This window comes from Rhipicephalus sanguineus, chromosome 10, assembly GCF_013339695.2.
Source record: "Rhipicephalus sanguineus isolate Rsan-2018 chromosome 10, BIME_Rsan_1.4, whole genome shotgun sequence".
Classification (NCBI taxonomy): Eukaryota; Metazoa; Arthropoda; class Arachnida; order Ixodida; family Ixodidae; genus Rhipicephalus; species Rhipicephalus sanguineus.
Window position 1 is genome coordinate 37,290,308 of NC_051185.1, and position 22,135 is coordinate 37,312,442.

The following is a 22,135-nucleotide window of genomic DNA, read 5'->3' on the forward strand; positions in this document are numbered from 1 at the left end:
ATCCACATGGTGAAGCGACGCAACACAAATGTTATCATTAGCAACTAACTCTCTTCATCATGCTAGCGTTGTGAGAGCAAGTGTGCGCGGTCACAGGACAAGATCTGTTCATGATTGCTTGCGCAGAAAACAGGAAAGCACAGGTGAATGAGACATGCCAATGATGCCACACACTCAAGAATATGTAAAGGAATACTATCCCATGTTTGTATTCCGTGCACAAATGCCAGCACCGAGCTTCCCACATTTCTTTTGCACAAGAAGCAAATGGCAAAAAGGGTAGGCCAAACTCACCGCAGGCATCGCCCCTGCACCTGCCACCGTCACGCCTCGCTGATGTGAAGGACGCCGGCAGGCCCATCTCGGCCATGAGAGCTGCTTCCTGCTCCAGCAGCTGCCGCTTCTCGAACTCCTCTTCCTCCTCGACATTATCTCCTTCCGTGCCCAGGTCCGACTCCTCGTAGCGTGGCCCCACGACGTCGCAGTCCCTGCGGTGAAGTAAAGCCCCAATCTGGCAATCTACACTTGTACAGTGTCTCTGCTGTTGTCCCATGTCTTCTCGTGATGTTTATTGTCGGTATAACCCTTTGCGACACACATTATGACCAACAGTGAATAAGTTCGTGAAATTTATATAACTCGATGCCAAGGTTCTGGAGACCAAATTTAAAGCGAGCGGAAGAGCTGGAATAAATTGCAGTGTACCTTACAGCAATTAATCGTAATTACAATGTGAATGATTATCTAGTTATTGAACAGACAGTCACGCTGCATTCCTTCATAAACCTAATTCACTGACCCACTCAAGTTGCATGCGACAGTTATCTGCTGGCAGCGAGCATTCCAAAAAAAGGCTTAAAAAATTTTTTTTTTTTCAAAATTCCTGCTGAAACGCCCCTTGTACCACGTCTTGTTAAACACAGTGCCGTCTTCACCACGGTGATCATGTGTGACAAAATATTTCGTCCAGAAGTGATATAATTGAACTTTGGGCAACAAGAGCACTTAATTTACCATTAGTTAAGTGTTTGTGGTCTCTTCCTTGCCAATAGAGCACAGAAATGGCAAAACTAGGTCGTGTCTCCAAATGAGGATGCCCTGTTGCAAAGGGATAAATCACCAACCAGCCAAATCAGCCATTTTACTACCAATGCAGTCAACACCAAACTTCTAAACTTTACAGCACGGACTTGTACCATCCCTTGCATGGTATCAATAAATTCTATGCGCACTAAAAAATCCGTAAACAGGGAGTGGGTGCTCGAGCCAACATTTCGACAAGTGGACTTGTCTTCTTCAAGGCTGGAACTGATTTCCTTAGCTATCGTGTGCACTAAGTTATTTTAGCATTAGTAGACACTGCCACAAGAGGTGTTACGAGATGAATGAAGTGCTACTTTCAATTTATTTCAAGATGCAGTCTTCCTTCTCTATATCAGACAAGAGGATCACGTGGAAAAATTCGTGCCCTGAAAGCAGGCTTACCTGATCGATCAGGTAAGCCCGCTTTCAGGGCACGAATTTTTCCACGTGATCCTCTTGTCCGATATAGAGAAGGAAGACACGCCAATACTATGAATATCCAAATCACTGCACGAGTCTCTTTTGCATAACTGCTGCCTATTTTCATCTTCTTAGCCGTTCATGAACTGCAAGGGCAAGTCACTGGCAAAATTCCAGGCTTGCTGCAATTTTATACATGTTTACACGTTAAAGGCCGAACCATATTCAGCGTTTTTGCCGGCGTTTTCCTACGTTGCGTCCCTCGGCGTCGTCGCATCAACGCCGCCAGAGAGGGCGGCAAACCATATGAGGAGCGTTAAGGCCAGCGTCAGCTCAGCGTCGCACAACGTGACCAGAGGGGATGAACCTGACACCTCGTAAAGCAGTGTACAGTTTCCGTCAATGGACCAACAACATATGCTTTTATGTCTCATTTGCAGTTCTGTGGTGCAAAAAACGAGTCGCAGTACCGCCGAAATGTCTATTTTTTTTTATTTGACTTGTAGCGCCAGCTATTGGCATTAAGAAAAACCACAAACTCGTAATATATGGCCTCTGAGCTTGAAGCTGCCGCACGTCTTTGAGGCCACGTATTCTGCCAATACACTCATTCCTGCTATGCCTACCGATGAACTTGAGTACGGCTCTCGGAAAGAGTTCAAAGATATCACGAGCGCTTTGCTGTCGAAGCTTCTAGGGAACAAACTAAGTCAAATACAAGCATCAGTTGAGAACTTAAGGGCCACACAGCGCACGGCGACGACTTATTAGATTCGAGGCGGGCGGCAGCCATTTTGGCAGCCGCGACGACGCCGTTACGTAGCGGAAGTCGCTGCCAGCCGCACGCTGATTGGTTCTGCGTCCATCGAACTGCTTCCGGCGTCGACGCTGCCGCCCTTGATGTCTGGACCGTCCAGAGGTGGACGTTTCGGCCACCGTCACTGGTAGCGTCGACGTCGAGGGACGCCGGCGTACGAAACGCCGGGAAAACGCCGGCAAAAACGCTTTATATGGTTCGGCCTTAAGTGCAAGCACTTTTGAAAACCTTTCTGGCTTGTCGGACTTCTCTGGGAAAAATTGTCAAGAACGAACAGGCTTTGCAAAATGAAAGTGTAGGCTGTGTAAAGTTCGAAAGACAGAAGCTCCAAGCAGTTACAAGTTGTGCTTCTTTCTTGTCACTTTGCACACCTTCCCTGGTCTTATAACAGGAATGGTTCCCAGTGCATCTAAATGCACCAAGATTCGAGGAATTATCGTTCAGTTTTAGTCATGCAAGCACTGCTCGTCATTCAAATGACAGACCCTCACAGTACACTGCATCTCTGGAAAACTTCATTGGGAAATTTACTACCTTTTTTTTTTCTTCTAAAAGACAGAAGGATGCTTTGCGCCATATGACAAGTATGCTTGGTAACACTTCAAAGGTTAAAGTACTCTCACTTGCTAAAATGGGGTGCTAATGGCCAATTTACTGGGCACCGCTCTTCAAAGCATTAGCAAGATAGAAATTCTGCAATACACACAATGCACCCGAGGCCGTTCTGATATTGCAGTGAACAGAGGGATGTTCGAGTTCACAATAAGCGCATGAAGCCATTTCCATACCAGCTATAAGATCTTGAAAAGAGGCACTTGGTGTCTTCCGGAGGAAACGACACATCTAGTATTCGGAGCCAGTAGTCCGGATGACTTGCACCGCACAGCCAGCCTGCAAGTGTGACACTCAACTGTAAGCAGTATGCACAAACAATTCAGTCATAAATTTGCATATTAGCGACCGAAAAGCTGAACCAGTTTAAGGTCTGTGCATTGCAAGACATGACAGAATCTGAATGAGGTAAGTAAGAGTTCAAGACAATCGTTATCTACAGAAATGGGGTCAATTATAGCAGCCTTGCCAATAAAACTGCAGTTGTGAAGTAACCCATTCCTTACGCAAGAAAAAATCGCCCTCCATCCATTTGCGGCACAAAGCTACAAGGAAATTCACACGGATTTCTCCAAAAGTAAAGCTCCTCGATGATAAGTTTGCCCTTGTCCGGGTTTCGAACAGAAGACCAATGCCTCTCAGGGGGTGGTCGCTCTCCCAGCTGAGCTAACCAAGAGGCTAGCGGTTGGAAGTGCAAAGGTGAATTAATCAACAACTTCAAGCACATGGACACGGAAATAAAATCCTCTGGTTTTCGGCCATACATGTAAGAACTTACATCTTCAAAGTATGTTGCAGGATTAGTTGGTGCATTACAACCATATTGCAAGTCCAGCAGTACTTGCGATTAAATGAGTCTAAGTGAGTGCAATCTAATAAAACCAGCAGACAGTGAAGCCAAGAAATGTATAGGGGATATTATTTGTAGTCTTTAATTGTAGTGTAGTAATTAATATGTTGTATTGTTCTTCCAGCTTTACATGCACAGCACAGAAATACCCAATAAAATGAACGGGAGGTTGACCGCCGCTATAGCCCAATGCTTCCTTGGCTTCATTGTCTGCTGGTTTCGCTCGGTTGTGCGTACAAAGAAACGAGCCCTAAATCTATTTCCTTTCTTAAGTGAGTACAAGTGTGTCGAACTTATTGAGGTGAACGTGGGTGCTGCCACAGGCTGTAGACATGCTTTGTAGGCGAGCTTACTATTCATTTTAGTTTTTAGCGAAGCAAGGTACGAAAAGAGAAAAGCAAAAGAACGCCGGACGGAGACTTAGTTACAACGAGTAATTCGTTACACCGGGAAGAGGACCGACGCACCCAGACCTCCGGCGACGCAGCGCCCTCGGTGAAGCGAATGTTCGGGCTGCGGCTCGACGCAGAAAGCCGGATGACCGCCGCACTCGAGGTCCGGCGCGTTAACGACTTTGTCGCGAGCTTCGGCGTCCGCAAACCTGAGCAACCAGATGTGGGCGCAGTCGTACGGTCCCAGCATTCTCAGGCGCGCGGTGTCGTCGAGGTGTTTCTCGATGCCGGCTAACACCGTCGTGGCATCGTAGGGCTTCGCTGCGCGGCTCAAGAAAAGGAGCGCCGCGAGATGCGCGTCCCTGCAAGTCGAAAGGTCCGGCATGACGTACTGGTCGCTGCAGAGGATTCGTGAACACCCGTTATGTGGAACACGGCGACCGGGTTCCATGGCAGCGTCGACGGACCATCAAGCTTGCGAGCTGGTTTCGTTCCCGGCAGTAGCGTCCGTCCTCGGGAAAGTTCGGGGGCACGTCAAAGTTGGGCGACGCTCCTATTAGGATGAAGGCGTGTCCTACCTACAACACGTGTAACCTCACACCATGACGATGCGGAACCGTTCGCGCGCGTTTCACTCGCGATTGTCAACAAAAACGTAAGATCAACGCACGCACGTGTGCGTCTGGTAAAGTTTAGGCTTGGCCACAACCCACCAAAGTCGAGAAAGCATTTTAATTGTGTGAAAAGCGCCACCAAGTTATTATTAAAAAAATTATTGTGTGTATTTTCTCAAACTTAGGTTTAAAAGAGCGCAATGTTTACAAAATGTTTAAAATAAATTTGAATAATTTAAACTTCATTCATAACTATAATAAGACTATTAATTACGAATCTTGAAGGCTGTGCTTTTTACTGCAGATGGGACCTAACAACGTCATGGCTGCCATCTTGTGGACCACGACGAACAAAAGAACTCTTGGTGTCGCTGCGGTCAGTTTCGTTTTTTGCTGTTTGAAGCGTGTTGACGCACGCGATGTGCATGTGCAATGTGCAATGTGCAAGTACGTGCGTTGTGATGCAGTGTTCTTGTCAAGCAGACCGGCTCAATCAGTTCACAGGTGTTCAGAAGTTGCGCCGTCGTACTTAAAACAAACTACTTTTCATCATTGAATAAGTGAGTTCTCTGAGCTAGTGACGGCACGATGATGGAAGTCGGCTCTGAAAAGCAGCCGCTGCCGTCGACTTCTACCGCCGAATTTCGTGCGCACGACTCAAACAACGACGATTCTTCGTCGCAGACAGCTTCCGAAGCGATGGAATCACTGTGGCTGTCGGACACCGGCGTCGGTGGAACCCAAGAACAAGAGATCGAGGACCCCGACGAAATCGGAGAGTTCTTTTTCGAATCGGACCACCTGGCTCTGCGCGGCAATTCGGACTATCGCAACATGCTCAAGACGCTTGCCGTACTCGAAGCGCAGCGGGTTCAGGTAAAGCACAGTCCGCTAGCACGTAACTAAAAAAGGAGGACTGTTTGCTGAGCTTGCATGGTGATCCATTTCTTCTGACGAACAGCGGGAAAGCGTTCAGTGCCACTCAGTGTTTATCTTCCTCTCTCCGTTCTTTGTGTTTAGTTGTTTTTCGCTGTTCATCAGAAGCAATTGAAGATGCCCCGAAGTATGTCGTTGCCCGAGTGTTTGCTTTAACATCCTTGCCGGTGTTTGGCAAGGATGTTATAAGTTTACGTTGCTTACTACGTCGAACTTCTAGTGAGTCGAGTGAATAGAGCTTTAGCACGCTTTAGAATAGGTTACGCAACGCCTTGCGTTAGCGTTTGTCGCCACTGCGCATGCGTCGTACGTTATCTTCTTGTGTACCCCCGTTCAATGGAGGCGCTGCCCCGTTAAATGACGGAAATAGCGTACGTACTGTCGGCCGCAAAAGTTTGCGGGATGTGCAGCGCGTGGCCGAGCGACGGAAAACTGCATTGCTGCGTCACCTACTGTCATGCGGCGGGTGTTGAGGCTATCGGCCGCAGCCTCTGCGATTAGATCCGGCAACGCCACCTTGTCTGAACGCGCCGTCGCTAATCGCCAAACGACCACAAATGTGCTTCGTATGTCTCGTAAAATGGAAGTGGTCCTTTCCAAACAAGTGGTTGCCCGACTTCATGAAAGAGTTGAATCAAGCATGTTAGAAATGACTTTTGCAACTAGACCTGGTGGTTTCTTAAACCTAGTCTTTACAAGAGGGATTGCGCAACATCAGTCTTTCCGATGTGTCACATACCTCGGCATTCATCACCCATTTGTTGCCGTCATGACAGCGGGAAATGAGGTGCATTATGAATGAAGACATGGGAATTAAGAATTACTATGTGCATCATAACATATGTACGAGACCATATGATTTCACATATTCACACACAATAATCAATTCGGTTGTGCCTGAATTTTTTTTTTTCTTTATCCCCCAGGTCATACAGGACATCGAAAAGCTCATCGAAGTCCGCGAAGACGCCCTGGCCGACCCAATCAGGTTCGTCGAAAGGCTCCAAAAGAAGGAAGACCTGGGCATCCCTCTTCCTCAACTGGTTGCTCCAATGCCCAACATCGACTGGAGCCAGTACAGCCTCATGGGCATCCAGCAAGGCATCGAGGGTAAGCGTCAGTTCACGAGGCACGCGGCCAAGGCCGAGCAAAGAAACGTGCAGTCGTCGTCCCAGAGCCAGGGGCCGGGTGGTAGCATCCTGATCCGGGGACGCGTCTTCAACGAGAACAAGCCCGCGACATTCAACCAGCTGTGGACCGCGGAAGAACAGAAACGGCTCGAAGACCTGCTCATTCACGTATCCGCCGGAGGAAGTGGAGAGTCGGCGTTGGGAGAAGATCGCAAACGCCCTGGGAAACCGCACGCCGACCCAGGTGGCCAGTCGGGTCCAGAAGTACTTCATCAAGCTGGCCAAGGCAGGCCTGCCGGTCCCTGGCAGGATACGAACTGTCATTCCGCCACGCAAGACAGGTTCTCGGAGAGGCCATCACCGTCACGGCCCCCAGAGCGCGTCGAGTTACATGTACTCGCACTCCACATTCTTCGCGTCTCGCAGACCGCCGGTGTTCATGTCCGAAGCAGATGACGATTCTAGCGTTTCGTCATGGGGTTACCTGGAGACGTCGAACGGCAGCCAGGACAAGTCCGAAGCAGCCCGCGCAGAGAACGACGACGAGGATGACGTGCAGGTTGACGCGGCCGTGAAGGACTCTCCGGAGTACCAGGAACTCCTGGCTCTGAGGAAGGCCCGGGAAGAGCGGGTGAAGCGGACAGGACTTGCGCAGCACGTGGGCTTCCGGTGCGACCGGTGCGAGTGTGAGCCCATTGTGGGCACCCGCTGGCACTGCACAGACTGCCCTGAGGGCGCCTCCATCGACTTCTGCAGCGACTGCGTTGACTGCATGCACGAGACGGAGACTCACAAGGAAGACCACCACTTGGAGGCCATTCACGTCGCGCAGGACAGCTCGACGTTCCACGACCGGGACTACATGAGCTTTACGGGTGCGGACTACAATTATCTCGACCCGAATTACTTACCTGGCTCTAGCTGATGGCCTCGTGCTGCAGGAAGTGTCACTACAGTGTCCATCACACAGCATATGCAAAGGTTCCACAAATGCATGTTTCAAGTACAATGTGCTACAGGTTGTGCAGTGCAACGTGCGACAGTTTACATGTGTTCGCGTTCCTGAGGGCTTGGCCTCAAACTTGACGTTGCCATGTCGCTCTCCTCCTTGCAGTGGGACGTGCAGACCACCGCGATTAACTGCTGTGATTGTGAAGCGTTTTGCGTGGAACTACTGCAGCTTCATGTGACTTGGGGTTGATGGGCTTTTGCTGTGCCGTTAGAGTGCAAAAATAACGTGGAAGCAAAAGGTACTAGCAGCCAGATATACTAAAAAGTATGTATAAAGCAGCGGTGTCGCTAGAATTATCTATAAGCCACACTAGAATTACCTTTGAGCCTACGCAAGTAGCAGCATGCACAGAGTCAATAAAACTGCAACTGACTTTGATGCTTTGTGTACTTTGTTTAGGGAGCCAAAGATGCGTGTTTGTTCCTGTACAAAGAAGGCAGGGGAGGTGGAAGGGCTGGGGGCACCAGAAATTTCAAGCGTGTGTTAAGCGTCTGTAACCTGTACAAATCTCCTCAGCTGTCACGAATACTATCCATCAGGCTATATTAAGAAGCACCTACCAAAATATCTCTTAAGGCATCCTTGTTAAACATAACAAGGTAGCACTCTTACATAGAAGCATACAAGAGATGATGCTCTTCCACTTCATTAGTGTCACAGGTGATAAGTTCAATGTAAATTTCAAAAAGCTTTGTAGAAAGAATTACCATATCAACCTTGCTTGCATACGCCCTTTCCTTTTACTCTTGCATTAGCAGTTTTTTTTTTTTTCATAAAATGCAAATTATATTGGGGAGTTGTGACTACCGCAGATATTACAATAGACTCAGTACATGGAAATCTTGTAAACGTACTGCTGCTTAAATGGAACAACTGTCTTGAAATATGATTGGTTTGATACTTGAATTCTGCACCCCAGTTCATGTCTTAGCATACGAAACTCCTGTTAAATGGAACATATTTTCCTGGTTCCTTCAGGTTCCGTTTAATGAGAGTCTACTGTATAGGGCTGACGCGCTGGAGTTTTGAGTACTGTGGCGGAGTCTGGTGGCGTGCGCCGAAGTTGCTTGGGTAGTGAAAAATGGACGCCGACCGGCGAGTTACGCAGTTCTCAGTTGCTTTGAGCGTTGTACTTAAATTTGCGCTTAGTTTTACGGCCCAAAAAGTGCTTAAAACGTACGCAGGAACTTGTCCGCTATGCCTGCAGAGTCTGACATGTTTGACGAACGATCCCTGGTTCAACAAACCGTGCCGAAAGCAGGTCGTCCGAGCGACGGCTCTGAGCAGCGCGCGGTCCCGAAGCGCGGTCGCCGCCGTTATTGTTGCGTGGTTAATTGCCTCGAACATGGGGGTAAGGATCCTAATGTGCGGTTTTACTGGTTCCCCTGAAAGCCGTACGAAGTGGAGCGACGGAACCGCTGGATACGTGCCGTCCGACGCGTGAAGTGAGTATGCGAGCAAAACGTGGTTTGCAACGTAACGTGCTGATTACTTTTCGTACGCACGTGCACGCGTTTATATATGTATATATTCCCTGTGTGCAGTCCAGACGGCACGCCGTGGCTGCCGACGGCGATCACGAGGATATGCAGCCGGCATTTCGTGGGAAACGAGAAAAACGATGTCATGAGTCACCCTGCGTATGTGCCTACGATTTTTCCGGCAGCTTACAGCCGGCTGCTTCCAGCGGCCGGCTGTAAACATTGCGCGCCGTCGCTTCTCGACCGCCACCGCACGCTGACAGAATTTGACGAATTCCCTAGAAGCAAATGTTGAAAATTACGACCGTGCATGGGGAAAAAGTGCGTTTGCGACTGAATGCGGCAGAAAACGGCACAAGGCGCGAATGCGCTCATTCGGGCCGCCGACACTAGCCTTCGTCACTGGACCTTTCTTGATTCTAATGCAAATCATTTCGGCTTTTTAACAGCAATCTTTTCGTTTATGCAGTGTTGTTAATCGCGCGAGCATGCCTTGTAAAACTTAACTCGAGTTCAACGTCGTATGAGATTCGCTGCACTTGCGAGTTGCAGCGCGCCGAAATGGTTCCTTCAATCTCCTGCACGTCGTAAACGTGCTTAACGTTGACGAGCTTCTTGCGTTTACGCAGACTGCTTGGCCTGAAGAACTCAGCCACGCCAGAAATTGGCCGAGATCCAAAGCGCAGCACAACCGACAGCGGCGGCTCCATTGCGCATCTGAGCTTAGTGCTGCATGCGGCCGCCAGTCTGACTACTCGAAACCAAAGAACTTATCGTAGGGGGCGCTTTTTAGCACCGTTTTCGCAGCGCCGCCTGGGCAGCCAGTCAGGCCTATACTTATGCAACTCTCCTCTAGCAGGTGATTTGAAGCATGCACTGTCGTTGCTAATGCGAACAAATCTCCCTCGGATAGCACTCTTATAACGAACCTGCGATAGGACCGGAAGTTAGAAAGCGATGGTAATTCAGACCCTTTCCTTCAATGTGTGCTTATCATGTGTGCTCGATTTTAGAGAGGATTGGTAAACCTTAAGTTGTAATATTAAGTGACAACCTTACGTTGCATCATAGTCTAAAAGTGTTTGTAACGAACAATTTCGACAGAAGTGCAATTCATGTAATCTCACAGTTGAGATTGAAAGCACAAGCATTGTTCTCATTCGTCTTTCAGTAAGAAAAAAAAGAGCCAGCACGCAATCGACTAACAAACCCGTGTTTACTCGACGACCGCGTCTTGCCGTCGCATCAACATTCGTCCCACACACTCAATGTCCCGTCGTGGAAAAGGAGGTTTTGCGTTGGAAGGGGCAACGTATCCGTATTCAGCACCAAGGGGTCGGCCTGCAAGATAAAGGTGGCAATAAGGTGCCTCGCAGGGAGGGATGCTTCAGGTGTCTTGTTAACAGCGGCAAACCAACGCAGTGTGTTGAGTCCACTCATTTTCTTAATTTACGTTAAAGGGACACTAAAGGCAAATGACATTTTATGTCAGAGTGAAGCGTCAGTGCTTGAGAACGTCTAAAACGTCAATATTATTATACGCAGCAGTGCTTTAGTAATCGAGAAATTAAGGTTAATGTAGGAGGCAATTCGTGCCACCAGTTGGACATTCTGGAACACAAGCACGATGACGTCGTAGGTATAATAAAAAGTTGGGCGAGTCGTTGTTGGTTCATAATGAAACGGGGGCGCAAATAAAACAGCACACAAGAAAAGTGTGTCGTCCTGTGTCAATCTTCTCTTGTGTGCTGTTTTATTCGCGCCCCCGTTTCATTATGGACGTGGTAGGGCCTCATAACAACTAATCAAAAGTACTAAAACTACCCATGACAAAAAAAGAACATTTCAGTGCATTACAAGATGGAATAAAATGCAACTAGTGCATTTTAGTGTGATGCACGCAAAAAAAGAACTTCTTGATGGTTACACTTGAGAATGATGCAAGTTATGTTTTCACCGCACTGTGCTCCACTAAAGCTGCTTCCACTGTAGTGGTGGCTGTAAAGGAAGGGCGTGTATGGCGAATTCTACGTCAGAGGACGTTCTCGGAGGCAGGGGGGTTTTGTATTGCAATAACGATATTCAGACCACTGAAACATGTTTTTTTTTTCAAACAAGGCATTTCCTTGGCACAAAGCAAGCCCTACGATGTTTCTGGAACACCATTTCACTAAACCACGTCAACTTAACATCTGCCTTTAGTGTCCCTTTAACGACCTGCCCAGTAATATTTCCTCAAAGATACACCTGTTCCCAGATGACTGCATCATTCGTCACTCAATTACTCCCACAATGGATCACTGACATACTCACCTCGTAGTCTGAGATAAAGTCGAGAAGTCGTAATGCCAGCCGCCGATTCGACTTGGTCAGTTGCTTCAGGCTTTGTAAAATGGAAAAAGCGGCATATAAAGTGTTAGTTAAAAAAGAAGTCAACAAAACAACACCAGCCCTTTCACTTTTGCAGACACAATAAAAGAAAATAACACCTATAGCACTCAGACTTCAGCAATACCTGAGAACTGCATTACTTTACACAACTCAGGAAAGCAAACTAAAGGAACAAAAATCAGAACTACACATGAAGCACATAGCTATGAAAGTGATACATAACCCTCATGGAATTATGACACCCAGCACAAAGTGCTGTTTTTCATGTGGGAATGCTTGTAGCGTGCATTCAATGTGATGTCACGTCAGAATCTCAAAAGCGGTTATATACTTCAAGGTAATTGTTCAAATGAACTGCCCCTGGGTAGCCCAAGGCACAGCCTACAAGTGTTACCGATGGAAAGCTTAGGAGTAATTTTAATACAGAGCAAAAGTGGCACAGTGGTTCAGCATGAACTGTGGCTTTACTTTGGAATCAAGGCCATCCCATTTTGTTTTACGAAAGTACGAAAACTGGGGTGTGCGTTCCAATTCGACGGCATGTTACAGTCAAGTAAATGCAGTACTTGTACTAATTAAATTAAAAAAACAACATAAAAGTGAAACGTGCCTTTCTACACGCAAACTAAAAATGACATGTGACTTCTAGGACAAAATGTAGATAGTACCATAAATGTTGCCCTATAAGAGCTATGGCTGTAATAAAATGCAGCTGGGACATACTTGTCTTTGGAACACAGCCTGTGCTTGAGAATCTTGGCACAGACATCTTTGTTTAGTGCATTGTCAAAGAGCGGAATGCCATAGCAGCAGTCGAGCAGCGTCCAATCCTCGAGATGCTCATCGCCGTCGTCGTCGTCGTCGGGCGGCTCGTCTATGCCGGCCGGTTCCCGGGCTCGTATCCGCATGAGTGTGACGTAGCCGCACGAACAGCCGAGCTGGAGCTCTTCAGAGAGCCGCTGCAGGGCTGGATGATTGACGAGTTTGTTCCCTGCACCACACACAGAGTTATATGTAGCTGGTACATATAGCGAACGTTGCAGTACTAAAGCATTTACATAAAGGGCCATCTCTCCTGTCATCATGAAAAATTCATGAATTCGTGGAGTGTGTCACTGAAGTTGCATACCATGTAAAGCTATGTTTGCTATGCGTCAGATGTTCGTTACAGGGATATGTGCTGATATAAGCAAATGAATTCACATGCTTTGCTTAAAGGGACACTAAAGAGGACAATGAATCTGTTTAGATCGATGAATTGTACTCTGAGAACTCTAATGTCGTTAATTTCGCCATCATAGATTTATTAATGAAGGAGAAAATCAAGTTCAAACTCTCATTTTTAAATTTCGCGTCGGAAACTCCCCGCGTGACATCATGGATTTCAAAATGTAATGTATTTATCGTATTTTGGCGCCATTGGCTCAACAAAATATCCCCAAACTTGGTATGTTAGGTCTATGGCCCCCTCAGAGGAGAATGTACTTAATTTTTACCGATCAGGAACTACGTAGTTCCCAGTAGGCGCCGTCAAAACATGTGACGTCACGGCGAATGGTGCGGAAACTTCAAGGTGGTGTCGCCACGCACATTTTCTTTTTGCGCGTTTTCTCGCTTACTAAGCACCTTCTCGCAGCAAGCGTGGTGTTTTTGGTATCGTGAAAGAGTAGTTTACTAACAAGAGAAAAATCGTTTTGCTCTTTAGTGTCCCTTTAACTATATCCAATAACTTACATTATAAATGCTGCGCACACACACACACATTAGCATGCATGCAAAGACATTGTGTGCCTTCTGTGCACATTGCGCCAGAGCGGGATGGAATGTGGACATACAGCAAAAACTATCCGACTCTTTCACTGGGTTTACAAATGCCAACGGTTTCCTGTAAGTCCCACCTTGTACACACCCGTGGTGCAGTGCCTATGGTAGCACTGCCCGTGTTCACTACATTGGCTCTGTGAGACACCTGGCATATGCATAAATGCTATCTTTTGTTATGCAGCAGCACGTTGCACCAATGTGCTTTCTGCGTGCATCGTTGGAGGTGTTCGAGCACAATGCCAAGTTACGTATGTTGACACGATATACGCATGCGCGGTTTCACTTTCAAGCCAAGCTGCCAGTTTTTATAAGCTTTTCAAGATCTCCGAGAGCCACGAGTTGTGTATGTCACTCACCTTCACTGCTTTCTTCTTGGTCATCGAATGGAAATGGAATGTTAACTTGCCCGTTGGGCACACCCTGGGCCTGAAAGCAAGCGAATTCGCGTGAGGTTGGGTGTTATATTTCGTGGTCAGTAATGAAGCAAGCAGGACATTATCATTTAGCTAGCAACTGATGGTTTTACATATGGTGTGGAAATTACAACACCAAAATGCTGGGAATGAGCATGGCGGAGTTTACCGTCTTTGTTCACTGATACACGGGAAAACCTTCCTTCTTTTCTTCAACATTGCGTCGTTGTCATTCTTGATACTCCATACTTACGCTATGCATTTTATGGCTACCTATTCTAGTGTAATGCACTCCCACTATTTTACTGTAAACAGGTGAAAAATCAGAGAAGACAGTAAAAAAGTATCATATTTTTACCCTCACATTAACGTACACAAATCAAAAGACAGTGAAATAGCAGTAATAATAAGTACAATGTTCATTACAAACACATACGTGGCTGGTACATATAGCAGATGATGCAGTACATGTCTACAAACTCAAAACAATCGCTTATTAAGTGCAGGGCACTTAGGGGCCCGACCTGTCGTATCGTATGCTGGCGTAGCTTGGCGTAATGCAGGCAAAACCACGAGTAGCACAGCCATCTGTAGTATACTGAGTGCGCGCTCGCGCCAAGAAGTCTTCTTCCTCTTGTTCTATGAGCACCTTGATGATGATAAGTGCACAGCCTTTTAGGGGCCCGGGCTGTCGTATGCTGTTGTACGCTGTTGTATGCTGTCGTCGCTTGGCGTAACGCAGGCAAAACCACATATAAAAATAGAAAAGAAGAGCAAGCATGTGAGAAATAGAAAGAGAGAGAAAGAAAAGGAAAAAATAGGAAGAGAAATAGAAAGAGAAACAAATAGATAAAGAGACAGGAAGAAATAATTAGACATAAAGAGAGAAAAAAAGGCACAAAAAAAAATGGAAAAAGAGAAAACCGAAGAGAAACAAAGATTCTGCCCAGCTCTGCATTTCCTTCAGGCTTGGCTCCCCTAGTGCAAACTGCCTTAATTTTTCTGCAGTCAGCTTTCTCTCTCTTTTTTTTTGCTTTTTCTTTTTCTGTGTCTACCTTTCGGAATAGCACATAGGCTGATACCTTGGCAAGGGAAGCCTCCGTGCTATTAAATGAAAAGCTGCAATCCGAAATTTCATCACGTCACACGTCCATACCTGAATGAGCACAGCGGAATGCGTGAGTGCATCGTTGAGGGTGATGAGGGCGCTTGACATCGGAACCGTCCCCGGGCCATGACCCCACGTTGTGACCAGCAGCTTGTCGTACTCCTAAAAAAGTGCACCACGGCGTCAAAGGAACACGGAAGTGAAAAGATTGAAACCTGAACAGTTCAGCCTAGCCGAGAATCTGTACCAACATTGTGTCTAAAATGGAGTCGGCTTCTTTACATATTACGATACCGCATTTTCTTGCGTATAACATGCCCCTGCCTATAACCAACACACACTCCCAACTACAAACTGCGCAACAATAAAAAAGAATAAAAATGTTTGAAACATTTTTTAGCAATGTCGCTGTTCTCACTGCTGAAAAATTTTTAAAGCCTGCATATCAACGATCACATTGCTGCAGAATGTTCACTCCAGTAGACAAGCCTATGACTCCATAACTGATAATTCCGTAACTGGTACCACGTGCTCTCATCGATAACTCCGTAACTGGTAATTTCGCGATTGGTACGATGTGCTCATGTCCATGACTCCATGACTGCTAATTCTGTAACTGGCACCACATGCTCACGTCCATGACTCCGTAACTGATAATTGCGTAACTGGTACCATGTGCACAGCCAATCTAAGCTTGTCTGTTAAGTGTTGATGCTGCAAAGCTGTTAAATGTATGCAGAATAAAAATGAATATGTGTCAAATGTACGTAATTCAAAAGCCAGGAGGCACCTCCCACCTCGAAGATATTGGGCAGCACTCGTAACCGTGTTCCTTTGGAAACTAGGAGGGACGGGGGACCGTGGCCAGACAGCACGTAGATGAACAGCTTGAACCAGGCGGAGTTCACCTGTCGTACATGCACATTATCATTCTCAAGTCCTGAATTCACAACTGGAAAGCCAGGTTTGTTGCAGTTCAGATCGTATATAGTACAATCTCTTGAAATTGAATCTGAAGGGACCGGGAAAGTATGTTCCATTTAACAAGAGTTCCATTTACTGGGAGATGCACAGGGGTGCAGAACTCAATAGTACAAAGCCGATCATGTTAGGAGGCAGTCGTTTCATTAAAGCAGCAATTCTGTTCAAGTGATTTCCATTTATTAAGAGTTTACTGTAATGTCCTCTGGTACTGCATGTTCCAGGCTACAATGGCATGCACATGTCTTCCATAATTATGGTTATAATCCCATTTCAGACATAGCTGACAATGTCACAGACCAGTGAGAGCTCCTGATATGAGATGCACCAGGAAAATAGTGCATCACATGTTACTTTAAGACGACATACAGTAGCGTGTTTCAGGATTCTTCCTGGCATTGCATTCACAAATCATTATGCACACATCGCAAGTTACAGTGAAGCCGGTACCAATTGCAATCACTATCAAGTTGCAGAAGCACTTGAATAGACATTCTGCACATGTCCAGCGCATGTGTGAGAGCAACAGAAGTTTATTTCTTCCGTCACACTCCTGATAAAAGTCTGTTATCACATACACTTGTGTAAGCTTTTCGGCCTGATGCCAACTGCGCAGCTGAGGTTACAGGGGCAGGCACAGCCTTCCTTCAGGCCACTGTATTAGACACATGGATTTGAAGCAGCCACAGTGTGTTGGACTTGTACATATGCACTTTCTTATCTTATCATTGCCACCCATCACTTATCTTCCCCGTCCACCTTTCGCCGTGTAGAGTAGCAGGCCATAGAGACCTATAGGTCAAGTCGACCTCTCTGCCTTTCTGCAAAAACATTTTTCTCTCACTCTCTCTCTTTTAAACACAGAGTTTCTGAGGAAACCAGAATATTTCTTTATGAGTAAACTGTCAGGTGTGCTGGAGATCCATTATCGTTAAAATCATGATAATTAATATGCAGATAATTTTCAATATCCAGCTGATTAGCTTTCATATTAATTACGTTATGGCACGTATTGCAATTGACAAAGCGTAGCCAGTGAGTTCACAAGGCATATCCATTTCGAACGAATTTTCAGGGTTAAACCAGTTTTAAGGCACTCATTCCTAAAGTATGTGACGAGATGCGTGAACAGTTACAGTTACTTTTGCGCTTCAATGAACAAAACTGCGCTCTGTCACAAAACCAACTAGAACACCAGTACACATTTACAGCAATTCTGGTGTCACGCACCTCAGAAATAACGCCGGCCCTATACTTCATTCTAGATAAACGATGAGCATGGACAAAGCTGAAGTTTGTTAAGAGACATTAAAGTTTGTTGAAAGAAGTTAACGCTTGCCTCGGGAACAGCAGGTCCCAAGTGAGGAGGTGAACAGCTGGTGACTGGCCTCACTTCGTTGCTCAGCGGTGCCATTGACACCAACAGCCTGAAAGGACGGAGCAATGAGCTGCCAATGAAAATGTGCTCTTAACTCAGCATAAGGAAATCTAGACTACAATGCGCTGATGTGACTGAGTGGAATGGGATGTGACATTATTTTGAGCACTCATCATATTCTGGTATACTGTCAGATTGACCGTCCGGTCAGCCTTCACTTGCCTACAACGCACCTTACAGCCTTCCCTGAATAGCCTAAGGGACCCATGACAGCCAAATTTTGGTTGTGACCTTTATGCATTAAATTTATAAGTCTGCATCTGACAATCCCGAAACTGAATCATAAACACTCTAACGTATCATATAATTAGTGCTAGCATCGATAACTGTGACCTATTTTGGTACCACTTCAAAGTACCTGCTTAAACTCGGAAGAAGCTAGTGCCCTGCCATGGGGGAGGTCTATAGGATCATGTGCGCTCAAGCGTTGGTGACATTAAAAGTGCACTTTTTGAATCGGGGGCCCTGTGTGCAGTAAATAATGCAACTATATTGGTGCTTCGATATGGGTTAGGGTGTGACGCTCCACGCATGTTCTGCCAAAATCTCTGTCCTACAATGAAACGTGCAATACACGCACTGACTGGACTGATCAAGAGTGAGCAACCTCAGAAAAAAAAAAGAAAAAGAATTCCTTGCTACAGTACTTTACACACTACTGGCGTAAGCCGCCAGAACCACTTAGAGAGCAGCCTGACAAGAAAGCAGGAGGGGAGGGGGGGGGGCATGAACAGTAGCCGCTGCCTGTAGCCAGTCGTGACATTGTGTACACCCCGCAAACTCGTCTGTGATATCGGCAATACTACTCTCTTTACTCGTTCCAGGTCACAGGGTGTGACCTGGAACCTGTGACGCTTACTGTGTGTGACCTGTGACGCTTACTTTAAAACAAAATTAAAATGTCCCCTATACGCATCATACATACTAGTGGCGATGTCGTAAGTTGCTGCCAACTCGGATGTGCATTCAGCCTTACTTTAAAACAAAATTAAAATAGCTTAAAAGCAATGTTTGCTGCTAATATTTGGTCAGAAGTACCCCTGTATGCATGACAATCAAACAACAAAAACATCTCAAGGTTTCAATTTTGTTGTCGGGGGTTCTTTAAACTGCCATGATGGCAGGATGTGAGCACATGAAATATCCAAAATAGCTGTAGCATTTCCACTTGGACTTGTTGGTTTCCCACTTATTACGTGCATTGCTGCGCGTAAAGGACACAGTCTGTGTCACTGCATTCCTTCCTTGTCTGTGTCCTTCACACGCAGCAATGCACATACTGAACTATAGCAGCCAAAATGTGCGCGTCTACATGGCTTCTCTTGTCATTTTGCAGTCAGGCCGGCTGTGCATTGTCCGTGTCCATGAGGGACGCGTGACATACCTCTGTGGGCACACATGTGACATCTCTGTTATGTGTCCATACGGCGCTTGTCACTTGTGATGGACACGTGTTACAGAGACGTCAACATGTCCACGAAGGTGTCCATCACTTGTGACAGACACATGCGACGTCACTGTGATGCCAGTCCGTGTCTCCGTAACAAATGAAATCTCCAAAAACACAAAAGACGTCTCCATTACTAGCATCTGTGAGAGATTATCGGAAATGTGCTATCGACCCAGATTATCAGAGTGAATCAGCGCGTAGAAAATGAGCGGCGTGGAGCGTATGCTAAGCGCAGCTAAAACCGTCCATCAGCTGCAACATCATGCAGGAACAATGATGCCTTCGACTCAACGTGGTGTCCACATGGTACCCGTCACTTGTGACGAACACATGTGACCTCTCCTTCATGCGAGTCCATGTCTCCGTAACAAGTGACATAAACGCAACAGACATCTCCATCACCAGTGTCAGTGAGCGATTATCGGCAACGCGATATCAACACACCTTGTCGCAGTGACTTGGCGTGTAAAACGTGAGTGGAGAGGAGCGTAAGCTAAAAGCGGGTACAGTTATCCATCGGCTGCAGCGTCGCAAAGGAACAGCGACGCCCCCGACTCACGCATAGTTTTTGTTGAGCAGCCGCGCGCAGGTCTCCTGGTCCAGGTTCTGCAGGCTCTCGCAGCGCACCAGGTCGAGGCCCAGGCCGTGGCCGGTTTTCGACGACAACGAATCCTCGGCCGGCTGGGCCCCGCTCTCCGGTGTGATAGCGGCGTTGTGGCGCAAGAAGCAAACAGTGTCTTGCAAGGTGAGCGCATGGTCAAAGTACCGTTGAGCCTCGCCTTCCCCTGCCTCTCCCACCTGACCGACACATGCGCAGAGACAAATATGGCATGTGAGCATTGCGAGTGTGACAGATCATCGACAAAGCACATTTTTTTATGTGCACCCTACATACTCGGGGACAGCTCATCTTGCCAGTGGAGGGAAGGCTATGGAGGCGGGGCTTTTGCACATTACCACATTAGTGCTACTCAGCAAGTACGATGGCAGCTTGCAGCTGATTTAGGTTTTGCTCGCTCGCGCCATTAACGTGTTTAGAAAAGTATATACATGAAAAATGTGAATGGGAGAGAGACATTTTGATTGTACAGTGGACATTTCAGTGTCATATTACGAGTATATTTTTCTTGGAGAACTAAACGGTGAGTTTCTGGCTGCACACTGACCGACACACATCATGGACGCCACGTTTACATTGGAAAACAGGCGTGCAGAAAACGGGTTACTGTATAAGAAATCGAAAGAAAAATAAGACATTCTTGTAAAGTGAACAACAATTGTATTTTACCTTTGACTTCCCTTAATTTTTTAGAGTTTCATAATAAATAAAGCAGTATTTATTTCAGCAAGGCAAATGAGAAAATTATCAATAAACTTGGGTATTATTTCTTGGCACACTAGCAGACATGCGCTTCAGTTCTGTAGCTTCCACACTACTGCCAAGAAAAGTTGTCCTTGAGTATAGCATGCATGCGCAATCTCTCTTGCATGCCAGCCAATTCGTGAAAATTTGAAATTTGAAAGAATCCCGTGGATTCTGGTCAGCACAAACTGTTGGGGTAGTTTGTTCAACACGGCTGTATAATGCCCAAGAAAAGACACCGAGAGAGAAACAAGGCACGCTGTTTCTGTCTCAACATCTTCTTTCCCGATTTCTTGTCATCTCCTCTGCCTGTTGTGCACCCAGAAATACGACACCACAAAGGCAAAAGGAAGCAAGGGAAAAAGGGTGGTGAACAATCATGAAGAAATTGATGTACAACTTAACCACCGGATTGAGACTGAATGAAGACAATGTTGCAGCTTTAACAGTGCATGCCTAATGTTAGCCGATTATCCAGCTAGCCAACAGTAGCCATAACTATCATTTAGCCAAGACGGTAGTTGAATCGTCGACGTTACTACATCGTACCTCATCACACAATATGAATGGAAGAGGCCCATACAGATTTTGTTAACCACAACTTATCTTTAGACACAAAACGAAATGTCCAACAAACATGGGACAGTAGAGACTGACAAGCGCCGCACTGTTTTTAAGATCAAAGTGACGTACTATTTCAGCGAGTTTGCCTTTGCCAACTCTGCTTGCTATGGGTACTTGTTTGAATAGCCCTCTGGTTGTCGTTTCATCCCCGGACACTCCTAAGGGTACGGTCGCAGACTAACAAGTTCCATTTTAATGCATTAATTATTATTTATTGATAAAATACTGCCGACAAGAAGTTCAAGCAGGGTGAGCAAGATATACACGATTATTTACACAAGAGAACAGAATTAAGCGAGGTAGTAACACACTTTTTCACAGAATTTCTTTGGTCATAATGTAGAGGATTAAGAAAAATGTTAAAACTTGCTTATAATACAACTCTAACGAATACATGAAATAGCAACACTATAACGAGGGGTGAAATGGAAAAAGCGCACGGGCTTATGACTAGGTGTTCGTGACTGGCCTATCATACTTACTCACACATCACCAGCATTGTGTGCTGTTGTTGGCTGTCAAGGTAAATGAAGGTAAATGAAAGCAATTAAAGGTAATTCTAATGAACTTATCTCGCATTTACCACTATTTCGTCGGAATTTGCTTTCACAAACAAAATATTTTCATACGTTTGTGTAGTAATGCAATAGCCCGCAAGTAAGGCATCACAGAACATGCAGAGACTAGAAAGCATGCTCACTTTCTTTAGCTCCACGAGAAAGCTGTCCAGCGATTCGTCCGAGAGTTTACCCACTTCAAACATGGTCACAGCATGACTCTTCAGACCCTGTCGTGTGCGGAAGGAAGACGTCAGCAGAAAACAATGAATACCTGTAACACCTTGAAATGTGTTAAAGAGACATTAAAGAGAAAAACAATTTTTCTCATAATGGTAAATTACTCTTTCACAATTCCAAAATCACCACACTTGCCGTGAGAAGACGCTTGGCAAGCGAGAAAACATGCAAAAAGAAAATGCGGGTGGTGACGCCACCTCGAAATTCTCGCATCAAACGCTGTGAAGTCATCGATTTTGACGCCGTCTATTATGTCTTACATCGTATGAAGTACGCTGTCCTTTGAGGCGGCCATAGACTTGACATACCAAGTTTCAGGAAACTTTGTTGAGCTGATGGCGCCAAAATACAACAAATACACTTGCAGATCCGTGACGTCATGCGCAGCGATATCAACGC

At 46.2% G+C, this 22,135-nt stretch overlaps 3 protein-coding genes across 4 annotated transcripts in view; 1 reads left to right on the forward strand and 2 right to left on the reverse strand.

The window, feature by feature from the left end:
• The window catches only part of LOC119371668 (uncharacterized), a 44,680-nt gene extending 39,824 nt beyond the window's left edge, over positions 1-4,856 (reverse strand). For both annotated transcript variants that reach the window (XM_037642111.2, XM_049419911.1), the window contains exons 1-3: positions 4,250-4,856; positions 3,109-3,211; positions 295-488 (exon numbers count right to left, since the gene is read on the reverse strand). In XM_037642111.2, the coding sequence (XP_037498039.1) occupies positions 295-488; positions 3,109-3,211; positions 4,250-4,625 (673 nt within the window). In that variant the 5' untranslated portion in view covers positions 4,626-4,856. The remainder of the gene's footprint in view (positions 1-294; positions 489-3,108; positions 3,212-4,249) is intronic.
• Positions 4,857-5,220: 364 nt separating this feature from the next.
• Positions 5,221-8,266, forward strand: LOC119371670 (ZZ-type zinc finger-containing protein 3-like). Its single transcript, XM_037642114.2, is given in 3 exon segments — positions 5,221-5,664; positions 6,651-7,010; positions 7,012-8,266. Coding segments are annotated over 3 exon segments (1,416 nt in total). The 5' UTR covers positions 5,221-5,376; the 3' UTR covers positions 7,780-8,266.
• A 2,282-nt stretch (positions 8,267-10,548) lies between these two features.
• Positions 10,549-22,135, reverse strand: part of LOC119371671 (protein FAM91A1) — a 29,783-nt gene continuing 18,196 nt past the window's right edge. Inside the window, exons 14-22 of the mRNA XM_037642115.2 lie at positions 21,640-21,726; positions 19,512-19,750; positions 17,404-17,491; positions 15,881-15,991; positions 15,132-15,245; positions 13,919-13,988; positions 12,462-12,729; positions 11,661-11,730; positions 10,549-10,688 (exon numbers count right to left, since the gene is read on the reverse strand). Of these exons, the coding sequence (XP_037498043.1) occupies positions 10,593-10,688; positions 11,661-11,730; positions 12,462-12,729; positions 13,919-13,988; positions 15,132-15,245; positions 15,881-15,991; positions 17,404-17,491; positions 19,512-19,750; positions 21,640-21,726 (1,143 nt within the window). The 3' untranslated portion in view covers positions 10,549-10,592. The remainder of the gene's footprint in view (positions 10,689-11,660; positions 11,731-12,461; positions 12,730-13,918; positions 13,989-15,131; positions 15,246-15,880; positions 15,992-17,403; positions 17,492-19,511; positions 19,751-21,639; positions 21,727-22,135) is intronic.